The sequence below is a fragment of the Orcinus orca genome, chromosome X (genome assembly GCF_937001465.1).
Source record: "Orcinus orca chromosome X, mOrcOrc1.1, whole genome shotgun sequence".
Classification (NCBI taxonomy): Eukaryota; Metazoa; Chordata; class Mammalia; order Artiodactyla; family Delphinidae; genus Orcinus; species Orcinus orca.
In genome coordinates this window covers 16744898-16757829 of record NC_064580.1, presented here as the reverse complement: position 1 = coordinate 16757829, position 12932 = coordinate 16744898, and the positions used below count along the sequence as shown (strand labels likewise).

The 12932-nt window shown below is 39.5% G+C and overlaps 1 protein-coding gene across 1 annotated transcript in view; it reads left to right on the top strand.

The window, feature by feature from the left end:
• MAP3K15 (mitogen-activated protein kinase kinase kinase 15) overlaps window positions 1-12932 on the top strand; it is a 147942-nt gene that overhangs the window by 37609 nt on the left and 97401 nt on the right. Inside the window, 1 exon segment of the mRNA XM_049704772.1 lies at window positions 11610-11803. Within this exon segment, the coding sequence (XP_049560729.1) occupies window positions 11610-11803 (194 nt within the window).

Genomic DNA, 12932 nt, shown 5'->3' with positions numbered 1-12932 from the left:
AAACACAGGGTGTCTTTCCATTTATTTAGGTCCCCTTTAATTTCTTTCAGCAATGTTTTATAGCTTTCTGTGTACAAGTCTTTTACCTTCTCAGTTAAATTTATTCCTGGATATTTTATTCTTTTGGATATTCTTGTAAATGAAACTGTTTTCTTAATTTCCTTTTCAAGATTTGTTTTTAAAAAATACCTTTCGGGACTTCCCTCGTGGCGCAGTGGTTAAGATTCCACGCTCCCAGTTCAGGGGGCCCAGGTTCGATCCCTGGTCAGGGAACTAGATCCCACATGCATGCTGCAACTAAGAGTTCACATACCGCAACTAAGGAGTCCATGTGTTGCAACTAAGGAGCCCACCTGCTGCAACTAAGACCCAGCACAACCAAAATAAATAAATTAATAAGTAAATATTTTTTTAAAAACTTTAAAAAGAAATACCTTTCACAGAAATCTTTAACACATCATATTTTGCTTTGTAATTCAGTATTTGAGTTAAAATGTAATTCAGTTTTTGATCAGAGATCCATAAAAATGACTTCATATATTATTTTCATCCATTTTCACTCTTAGGCTATCTTCTACTGCTTTAGAGATAACAAAGATAGACCCTATCAGCATTTTATCACTTCAGAAGACATATTTATATGATGAACAATCAAAAACAAGAGTGAAAATATAGCCTTTATGAAAACAAGAGTGAAAATGTAGCCAACCCCAAGAGACTACTTTATCTATTAAACCTTGGAACTTCCTGGTAGTTTGTTATTATTGTACATAGTCCACAGGTATTCTTTGTTTGTTTTAATTGTCCTTTGTAAATATAACCATACTTTCAAAGTTACGTTATATTTTGCAGGTTGATTCCCTACAGGAAGTAGACTCTGAGACTGAGTTTAGTGAACAGATTTATTGAGGAGTGCCCTTGGGATCACCTCTGAGGGAGAGGAGGGCAGGAAGCAGGACTGGGAAGAGAGAGAAATCCAACTGGGATGCAGGCTCAGTGGCAGCCTTGGCCGATCCCCCCTGGGGAGCTCTGAGCTGGAATGACCTTTTGGAGTAGTTCTGAGTTGGGATGGGATGGCCAGGCCTTTATTCTCCTGTATCCATCCCTCACTGGAAGGAGAGTGACGTTGAGTGAAGTGCTCTCTGCAGCTGAGGCAGTTCCAGAAGGGGCTGACAGCAGGGATGAGAGCTGCAATGCTCCTGGTAGCTGGGGCAGCACGTCCTTCCTTGAAGGGGGGATGTGGGTGTATGCCTGAGTGTCCACCAGCTTATAACCATTTTACTTGAGAAATATGTAAATCATATATACCCCAAGACTAAGCATGTACCTCGAGAGCTGAGATGCACAGAAATAATTTTTTCCTTTGAATTGGTGGGAAATTATTTGGAAGCTGTGCGTAGCCTCACCAGAGAGGAAGCATGGGGACATAAACCTTCCTTGTTCTCCAGGAAAATTACTAGCAGAAGATGAGGTTTTCCACCCAATACTTGTAGAAGAAATTGTTCAAAGTAAACTAGACCTTACTTTCATTTGTCATGTCCTAAAGCTAGAGATCAGAGATGGTTTTTTAAAAGCAGAGTTAAATTTCCAAGCTAGGATCATGTTACTAAAAAACACTTTATTAAAAAACTAATCTGGTTCTTGACCTCTGGACTAGGTGATTATTTTTTCCTCTGGAAAGCCAGTGAGATTTGAAAGAAGCTCATTGTTCCCATCAAAATAGTTACCTCTATGATCCCAGTGAAGTGAAAATTCTTTGAGAAACAGACATTGGCAGTATTGGAGGTATTGTCTACAATACTGGAAGTCTTTTACCTGGCTTACAAGCACACTGAGGCCTCAAGTTTAGAATAACAGCATTTCTCCTGGTCCTTCCCTCTTGCCTTCCTCAGTTCTTCAGGTTTTTTTGGCTTGGGATCCAGAATTACCAAGGACGATGTCGATTGCTTAGGGACACTTTGGTAAAAAGGCAATTAAATTTCTTTTCTACTTTCCATATCCTTTGGGTTTTCTGAATTCAGAATCAGAATTTCTACCACTTTTATTATGAAGACTCAATTTCAAACAAGAAGGCTAGCTCTCATAGTAGATGGAGAATTTTATTTTACGCACTGAATGTGATTTATGTAAAAATTTCTGCCCTTTGAATATTTATTTCATTTGTATAGCTGTTTTTTATTTCTACCTCATCTTAAGTTCTCTGTTCAAGTCTTTTGTCTTTTTTTCCCCTTCATGCCTGTGGTCTGTGTTCTCTTTTAAATTGGAGTACTCTGAATAAATAAATAAGTTGGAGTACTCTGGAGGTGTGAACCATAAAACTTTCTCTGTACCTCTTGAATATCACAGGAGTAAAGTCACATTTCACAGGGCCAATGTCAGAACTGAGATAGAAATATTTAATTCTGCCTACTAACTGAATAAGTCTTTAGTGTCCCATGATACCCATTTATTTTCTTTAAGACGTAATTCACATACCATAAACTTCTCCATTCACTCATCTGTTGGTGTTGGGCATTTTGTTTTGTATGTCATGTCCGTGTCTATTTAAGGATATTTCAGAATTAAGCTGGAATGACAGTGACAAGAAGTCTAGGAAGGGAGGGGGAGGACATGAGATTTGCCTGGCTCTGTGGTCATCTGTGGGCCAGTTGGTTAACCTTGCTGGGAATCGGTTTCCTCCCTTATAAAATGAGATGGTTATTAATAAGGTGATTGCTGTGATCTGTGCCAGCTCTGAAATAATTCTCTGACTTTATGATAGCTATTCTGTTATTTGAACAAAGCAGATGGACTCTTGGAATAGCTCAGTTGGTGCTACATGGTATGTTTCCAGCAGGGGTATCTTCATTCACCTTTCAGTGGCACAGTAGTCTGATTATCCAATTGAAATTGTTACTCAGCTTCTGTATATGCATTTGTTCCTCTTATGACCAGGCCAGTATAGAAAGATAGCAATGTAGAATGCTATTTGCATTGATCTTAAAAAAAATGCATTTCCCTGATATGCAAGCATGCTGATTTTTAAAAATTCTCCTTTAACTGACTAGACAAAGAATTGTACCTTGTAATCATTTTGTTTTAGAGTGATACCTGACCTAGATTTTCTTCCTTAATAAATTCACTTTGTCAGACATGGTTACGTTAAATAATTTTTTAATTGTCTTAGGTTTGCGCATTTGCTCCCTAAGTTTTCTTGGGAACAATTTTCTATGCTGTTTAAATTCTAGTTTTCACTAAGGATTTGCAGTCCATTTGTATTACAAGATTTAAGCTCCAAAGCTTGAATCTGCCAGCAATCAAGGTATGCATTCTTCCATAAGTGCTCAGAAATCAGCTTACCTCACGGGTAGTATTAAACCACCTTCCATCTGCCTTAGATTTTTCCCCCTTCTTTTGAGTAGGCCATTTGTTGACTGATTAAATGTTTGTATCATTACTTTTAAAATGTTCCCTGGAAGGTCAAGCTGAAAGTCTCATCATGAGTTGGTTGGGATAAATTCTTACACATTTTATTTGCTCTAAAGAATTAATTTATAAAACTTGTGCTGTTTTTGACCAACTATGTGAGCTGCTGCTAGCCATAAACAAAACTAAGTGCTGGTGTAATGAGGCCCCTTCACTTGTGTTTCTGTGCTGGCCTTCCTGGGCCGCTGGCCTTCCTGCACAGGGTGCCTGCAGAGGAGCCTGCTGGGGGGTGCGTCCCACGTGTTCTTGTTTAGTGGCCATGGTTGAACCTGATGGGCAATTAGGTTGAGACCCCAACATGCTCTGCTCTCCTGGGCTGTCCGGGAGAAACCAGACAGTTGTTTATGGATGGGACTCACACTATTATCATGGAAATGTTCGTATATGAAGCCCACTGAAGAATCTCTGATGTTTTAGGGCTACAGGTAGGCTGTTCTATGTGAAACATGTGCTTGGAGTCCAGAGCAGGGTTTCTTACATTTTGGGGGCCTGGGACCCCTTTGTCAGTCTGGAGGAGCCTATGGACCCCTTCTCAGAATGTATCTTAAAGTGCTTAAATAAATACAAAGGATTACAAAGGAGACCAACTATATTTCAGTATGACTATATTTATACTGAAATATAGTTATCAAAAATATTTTTAAAGCTGTATATTATAATCTATGTCCTCCTTTACTAATGTCTCAAATAATAAAATGAAGCAGCAAGTCTAAAAACTGTCATAATTTTGGAGTAGTGATAAGTATAAAAGTTACTTTGAGATCTCTGCAGGAACTGTAATATGACATGAAAAATTCTGTGATTAGTGACAAAGTCCCATGTCCTGCTAAAACAAGAATGGGTTACCTACATTCCTGATCGAAGGCTGTGTTGCATTTCAATTAAAGGCAAATGATGACAGAGGTGGAATTTTTTTTTCTCATTCAAGTTCACAGACCCCCAAGAATTAATGGGCTCCGGGTTCAGAATTCCCGGTCTGGTCTGGTCGAGAACTATCTAACATAGCCAATACTTTTATTGGATGTCCACTATGTGCCATGACTGTCTTTAAGCCTCTATCACTTAAAGAAATTGACAGTATTATTGTTTTCATTTTAAACATGAGAAAACTGAGGTTTAGGTGGATAAGTACATTTTCCAAAGTCATCATCTAGTATGGAGCAGAATTGGGATTCAATCTTTGGCTATACAAATTGTCCACTATCTTGCTACGCTTGAGCTGATATGATACTGACTTCCTATTTCAATAATCATAAGTTATTTCTTTTTTACCTAACTTAGCAAATGTGAGAAAAAAAACACACTACCCAGCTCTCCTGAGACAGTGGTGAAATTGAAGTGCCTTCGTATACTACCAGTGGGAGTATAAGCTGCTCCATCCTTTTTGGCAGCAACTTGGCCACACATATCAGGAACCTTAAACTTGCTCTAGTAGTCTCACTCCTGGGAAGCTATTCTTAGGAAAAGACCACAGTGTAAATATGCACCTATGCCATATGCAAAGGTGTTCATCTCAGTGTATAGTAAGAAAAATTTCAAAACAAAGTTAAATAATAGAATGATGAAGTACATTATATATATTCACCAGTTGGTATATTAGGCAGGCATTAAAAATTATGGCATTTTTATAACCACACTTTTGTAATGAGAGCTTTTTTAAAGATACCTATTATTTAACCTAGTGATGCTACGGGATGAACTGTTAATTGTGGTGATATTTGTAGATGGTAGTAGTTTGGGAAATCTCAGTTGCTAAGTTTAGAACTAAAAACTTCAGAGGACAGGTTCCTCTACTCCCTACCCTCATAGTGTCAGAGACCAGTGGCTTTTACTCTGCTCTCTGACTTCGCTTACTGTATCAGAATCATCCTTTTGGAAATACTTGAAGGGTGTTTGGAATAAGGGTTTACCTAGTTATGTGCCTAGCATACTGGTTCTAATGCCCCTTTATGTAGGAAACTAAGCTGCCTTTGTTAAATTTGTTTTAATGAGCTGGATTCTTGAGATGTTTCCATTTATAAATGTAACAATTACAAATATCCAAGCCTGGTTTGCTATTGAGCATGTGTTATGCTAATCAATGTTTTTCTTTTTAATTTTGCGTCTCCCCCACCAACAAAAGTCTGAATGTGTTCCATCATTTGAAGATGTTTGGGCCTATTCTTTGTAAGAACAAAAGTACTGCACTCAAGAGCCTGTGCTTTCATTTGCAAGTTTATGAATTGCTTTTTAAAATGTAATCATGAGCCCCAATTTCCTTCTGTAAAATTTCTTAAACTTCTATATACACTTTATGAAAGATTTTCTCAAAGCAAGTATTTTTACTTTCCCAAGGCTCCAGATACCTGCTGTCTCCTCAGTCCTGTTTGTTAAACTTGTTCAGTTGTTTTCAGAGTTCATGCATTCCCTTTCTTTCTCCTTATTTTCTCAAACTGAGACTAAATGTTTGCTCAGAGGATCAGATCCGCTCCAGCTGTGGGCAGGCTTTCACCAGCCTCCACCACTGCTGCTCTGGCCACTTGAGCCATAACCTGTGATAGCACAGAGCATATATTTGTCAAAATCTTATTTTTTCACACCTCATTATTGAGGATTAGAGCAGGACTGGGGCAAAGTTAACTTCTGTGCTATTTGGGTAGAATAGGTTTGCTAAAGGAAGACTGTCAAGATTTCAGCAGAAATATTTGTTTTGGAAATAGTTTTAAAACCTGTAACAATTCTATCCAAATAGGTTGGATTCCTGCACCTTCAACTTACCTACCTCTTATGGACACTCAGGTTTATTTAGTTGTAATCTTTGTATGTATTTTTGTTAGAATTATTACTCTGTATAATATTATCTTTTAACAAAGCTGAGAGAAGAAAGGAAAATAAGTACTGATAGAGTTACACTAACCTGTTTGTTTACCATTTCTGATTCTTTTCATTCGTTTCTGTGGATTCAAGTTACCAAATGGTGCTGTTTCCTTATTCCAATACAGCTTTGTTTCCACTTGCATCTTTTGTACTTCTAGTGTCAAATATATTACATATCTATATGTTACAGGGCCCAACATATGATTATATACATCATCTTATGCAATTGTCTTTCAAACCAGTTAAGAAAGAAGAAATTAGCAACTATGTTGTCTCTTACAATTACCTGTATAACTATACTGCATACTTTGTTTTTATCATGTGAATTAAAATTACTGTCTGGTGTCACTTGCTTTCAGCCTGAATAGCTTCCTTTAATAGTTTTCGTAAGACAGGTCTGCTAGGAACAAATTATCTCAGTTTTTGTTTACCTGAAAATGTCTTTATTTCCCCTCAGATTTTCTTTCACATCCTTTATTAGGGTGTTGAAATTTTCTCTAGAGACTTTGTATACTTTGAGTGACATTAGATTCACCTTTATTTTTAGATTGATTTTTTTTTTTAAGGGTGCACCACACGGCGTGCAGGATCTTATTTCCCCAACCAGGGATCAAACCCGTGCCCCTTGCAGTGGGAGTGCGGAGTCTTAACCACTGGACCGCCAGGGAAGTCCCTCGTCTTCATTTTTAAAAGATAGTTTTGCTAGATATAAGATTTTTGGTTCACTTTTTTTTCTCTCATCACTTTGAATATGCCGTCCTACTGCCTTCTAGCGTTCACTGTTTCTGATGAAAAGTCAGATGTTTTTTATTGGGTTGCCCTTGTACACGGTAAGACACTTGTTTCTCTTGCTGTTTTCAAGACTTTGTCTTTCACAATTTTGACTACAGTGTATCTGGGTGTGGATCTCTTTGAGTTTATCCTACTTGGAATGTATTTAACTTCTCGGATATGTAGATTCATTTAATCAAATTTGTGAAGTTTTCAGCAATGATTTCTTTCAGTATTTTTCTGCTTCTTTCCTCTCCTTTCAGGACTCCCATTGTGAGTTGTGTTTGTTTGTGCACTTGATGGTGTCCCACATTTCTCTGAGGCTCTGTTCACTTTTCTTCATTCTTTTTTCTCTCTGTTCTTCAGTTTGCATAATCCCTATTGATCTGTCTACAAGTTTACTGATTCTTTCTTCCACTTAAATTTCCTGTTGGGGGCCTCTTCAGTGGATTTTAAATTTTGGTTATTATGCTTTTTAAGTCCAGAATTTCCATTTGCTTCTTCTTTGGTAATTCCTGATTCTTCATTGATATTCTGTATTTGATGATGCATTGTAGTTAATACCTTTAATTTGTTAAGTATGGTTTCCCTTAGTTCTTTGAACATATCTATGGTAGCAGTTTTCAAGTCTTTGTCTCCAAAGTCCAAAAGGACCCAGGGGGTCCTTTCAAAGGCAGTTACTTGGTGCCTGCTGTTTCTCCTGTATACAGATCACACTGTCCTGTTTCTTTGCATGTTTTGTATTTTTTGTTGCTGAAAACTAGACATTTTAGATAATGTAGCAACTCTGGATACTGACTTTTCTCCCTCCTGCCTCTGGAACTTGTTCCTGTTTGCTGGTTTATTTGTTCAGTGACTTTGCTGGACTAGTTCAGTGAAGCCTATTTCCTCCAGTGTGCAGCCTCTGATGTCACTCCTCAGAAGGTGCAGCCTTGAACATGCACACAGCTACCCTAACCCTCCTATCCCCACCTGGGGATGACAGTAGTTATAGCTGGGCTCTCTTTGACTGTATGTTTCCCCAGTTTCCCTGTTAAGTTTCTGACTGATCTTCCTCTACTGATATTACATCCAGTTGTTAGTCTCCCCTAATTGTTAGCTGATTGCTTTATTGTTTTTGCCAATCACCAGAGACATAAATGTTCCACAGTCTAATATCATTAACATTGGGCTTCTTTGCAGGGGTAGTTTTTAAAGCTGGTCTTTAAGGTTCACTCTGACCGCAGGAAGCCTTTCATAACTCTCTCTTCCCCTGTTTCTCTTTGTTAAACTTCTAGCTTGTCTACCTGTCACCCATTGCTATCATGGAGCTACCAGCTTCCTCTTAATTTCTTGCCATAAAAATCTCCATTGTCTTTGACAGTGCCTGTAGGTTTGAACTTCTCCATGCTATGTTTCACATAAAGTCAGTCCCCTTAGGGAGAGCTGCAAAGCTCTCTGTTCTTACAGCATGCCTCTACCCTAGGCAGAGCCTCTGCACCACTGCTCCAGAGCTGGGGAGCGGGGAGTAGCAGCCTGCCCCTCTCAGAGTGATACCCTACTATGAGTGGGGTGCTGGGCAAGGGTAGCAGTCCCTGATCTTCTCAGCTTGCCTCTCTTGGCATGGAACCTTTACCCTATGTGAGCTGGGACATAGATGATCAGGGCCCAGTATTCTTGGCCTATTTCACCTAAGACAGAGCTTCTGCCATACAAGTGGGAACGCGGTGGAGGAATGGAGCCCTGGTCCTCTTGGCCATGCTTGCCTGGGATAGAGCTTCTACAGGACAGGGCTGTGGTGAATGAGGATGCTGGTGGCCTAGCCTTCCCAGGGAGAAACTGCCACCCGAGACTTGAAGCTGAGGGTGGGAGGGGGTCCCATCTTCTTGGCTATACCCATCCAGAGTAGAATTGTCACTCTGGGCTCGAGGGTAGGGGAAGAGCAGGTTATAGCTCAAATACTGGAGTCTCAGTCTTCTTATCAAGATTTACTCGATTTTCTTGAGTAAACGTTTCTCCATTTGCTGTATGTTCTTAAGACAACTTATAGAGACTTTAAATGGTTTTTAAAAAATATGTGTTACCAGTTATGTTTGTTTTTCTGGGGAGGGGATCTGAGGAGCTCAACACACCTCCAGCCTAGCTCTAACTTTTTTTATCTTTTTTTTTTTTTTTTTTTTTTTTTTGCGGTACACGGGCCTCTCACTGCTGTGGCCTCTCCCATCACGGAGCACAGGCTCCGGATGCGCAGGCCCAGCGGCCATGGCCCACGGGCCCAGCTGCTCCGCGGCATGTGGGATCCTCCCGGACTGGGGCACGAACCCGTGTCCCCTGCATCGGCAGGCGGACTCCCAACCACTGTGCCACCAGGGAAGCCCCCTAGCTCTAACTTTTTGAAAATAGCAAACTCTATTTCTTCAAGGATTTTTTTTTTTTTTTTTTTTTTTTTTTTACCTTCTGGACTTCACTGATTCACACAGCTCTTTTCTCCCTCTTAGTCTGAACTAGGAAATCTTTTACCGTAACTCGACCAATTTCAGGTAGAAGAACAAGCAGTTTAACTTTTGAGTGTATAAATGGCATTTAATTTAATTAACTTTAGCAACATGGCTTTCTTGTTATAGATGATGGAGAAATTCGTCTCTAACCTACCAAAACCTTACTTTGCTGGGCAATTTGAACCTGTCTTTGAGAATTTGAAGATATTACTAGAGGGGGAAGGGTCTTTGTTCCTCCCATTCCCCAGTTATCACCAACACACCAAAAATTTTGCTACTTCTCTTTGTAACAGACTGACATTTGTAGTTTGAGGTGTTTAACCCCAATATCTAGTGTCCACGGGGACAGCATCCAGCTGCTGTTTTGTAGCAGGGTAAGTACTCTCATCAAACCTATTATCAGGAATCATGAAACATCAGGAAGCTTAGTGTTAGACAAGGGTTGGCCCACCACCTGTTTTGGGATGACCTGTGAGCTCACATTGGCTTTTACAGTTTTAAGTGCTTGGAAAAAATCAGAAGATGAATACTTCAGGACATGTGAAAATATGAAATTCAAATTTGTGCCCATAAATAAATGTTTTATTGGGACACAGCCATGCTCGTGTTTACATGTTGTCTGCAGCTGCTTTCATGCTGTAACAGCAGAGTCGAGTAGTTGCAGTAGAAATTATATGGCCCACAAAACCAGAAATATTTACCATCTGGCCTTTGACAGAAAAAGTTTGCTGATCGTCTCAAATATGGTTGAGTGGGGCATCACTAGTCATTTTTGCTTAACGAATTATTTTAGGGCCTAAAGACATGTCGTGACAGGACTACAGATGCTCTAGAAGGTACAAAAGAGGGAGAGAATTGCAGGACAATTATTTGTATTTTGAATTTAGATAGAAATAAGAATGCCACCTGTCCTTGTGTAAGCAAATCTTATTCAAAAGGAAAACTTTAAAATGTCTGTCACATATTTGTTCCAAGCTAGTTCCCCAATGTGGACAGTTTTCCCAAGACTTCTGTTTGATCTGAGATTGTAGCATTCTGACAGTTGTCTCTGTGATGAATGAATTTCTTTTTAATTTAGATGAAACTGTGTTGCTTCTTTGACTTCTCATTCTTGGTGAAAGTGTACTTCCCAAGGTTATGTCTGCATTATGCCAAAATTCCTAGATAACTCCCTTAGTTGAAAAAATTAAAGGGAAGAAGTCAGATGAATTATTTCTGGCACCGTGTAAGTTCTTTAAAACTTAGTGAAGATAAAGGAATTAGAGAGTCTGAAATTTTAACCTAGTTGCTTTTTATGAAAGTATAGACAAAAGATTGACTATGATAGAAGAATGTCATATAAAAACATATTTTAGTCCTCCAAATCTGCTAAAAACTGAGCATGGGCTTAATGCTATTTAAAGGTGGTGTTTATGCTTTACAAAGGATTACAATTTGACTATGAAGCATGATTATTCCATAGAAAAAACATACTGTTTTACTTGAGTATTGTTTGACAATATAAAAATTTTTAAACAGATCCTCTTTTTTCAAAACATCTCTGAGACTAATCATATTTAGTAATATCTGCTTCCAGCAAAACAGTTTTTACTCAACGAAGTTTATAAATAGTTCACCTGTGGTTAAATTATCAAATAACAAGGCTTTTCCACCTATGCTGAAAGAAAGAAAATAAGCCTTTACATTGTAATCCTTGGTTATCATTGGGCTGAAGTTCCCTCTGATTTGGGGGGGAGATGTAATGAAGTGATGTAATTTCTGAGACTTAAAACCCTAAAATCTTTGCTGATGAAGTTCAGAAACATATACAGATCAGTTCAGCATTTGAAACCAAATTTTTGTCGTATGTCCACGTGTTAGAGCTTGTGAAATTGAGTGGTTTCCTGTTTTGCGTATGATAGATTCATAGTCATATTGTGCAAGTCGTTCATCGTCAGACATTTTCTCCTTTCCTGTCCCACCAAGGTTCCACCTGCCCAAGTCCACAGCTGTGCTTCTGCATCAATTATTTCGTGAAACATTTTTGTTTCTTTTTCCCAGGCATCTAGTGGAAATTATTATTTCATCCCGTACATCATGACACCATGCGCTGATTATTTTTGCTGCGAGAGTGACGCCCAGAGACGTGCCTCGGAGTACATGCAGCCCAACTGGGACACCATCCTGGGTCCGCTGTGTGTGCCCCTGGTGGACAGGTTTACTAGCCTCCTCAAGGACATCCATGTGACCTCATGGTAATTCCCATCAACCGTCAAAACGCTGGGAGCTTTGCCAAAATTTTCCTTTCACGTCCATGGAGGTGATGTAACTTCAAGAGACCTTAGTGCCCAGAGAGTGGGGAACCCCGACCAATTATTTTGAAGTCATCCCTGAATCCAGTGTTCCTTACTATCTCACTAAGTTGGGCCGTTGAGGTGTAACCAAAAGAGAATAAAACTGGAGATGATGTCAGGGTTGAGCTTGTGTTTGGCTCCATCTCCCAGTGTGACCTTGACAAATAACTTTTCTGTAGCTGTTTTCTCATCTAGAAAATAAGGAACTTAAGTCACTGATTTTCTTTCATGCTCTTTCAGCTCTGAGATTCTGTGTTTCAAGGTCATTTCTGAACGTGATTTCCTCCCTACTACCCATCAGCTGTTAAGGTTGTTAAAATGCGTCAGCAAAGTCATTCCAACCATAAGTCCTTGTGCTGTAAAAGTGGGGATGTACTGAGTCAAGCTGAAGCCATCCTGACCTCAGCGTGTCCTGTGACGTGTTCTTCGTAGATTTATGTCGGAGAAAGTGTGGAGCAGTGATTCAAGAGTTGACAGGTTTGGGTTTGAATCCTAGCCCAGGCGATTCTTCACAGTGTAGCCTTGGAACAGTTAGCTCACCTCTTTGAGCCTCAGTGCTCAAGAAACCAGTCCTTAAAACATCCCTGTTCTAAAACGTGAAGGCAGAAAAATTATTCTACTTAACCAAAGGATCCAGTTTTGGGGGTTTTTTTCTTGCCTGTGGCCAATTTAAAGGATTTATTCCTGAAAGTTACATCTCAAGAAGGATTTGTCCTTCCAAAACAAATGAAAATCCGAAGCACTGGCAGGACTGACTTGAAATGTAAGGGACCACACGTCCCTGTGGCTCCCCAAACTGTGGAGCGTTACTACTGTAGGGTTGGTGTGAGGTGCACACTTGTTAACAGTCTGTTCTCTTTTTCTATCCTGTCACCTCTCCTCTGGACACAGAGTTTCTGCTACAGATTGTAATGGGAAAAGAAGACTGGAAACCCAGACATACGTGACCACATGCCAACATAGAAAGCAAATGGGAGACCTTTTGCAGCACATCCCTGGAAAGCCTCTTTCAGTCCCCCCTTGGTAACTA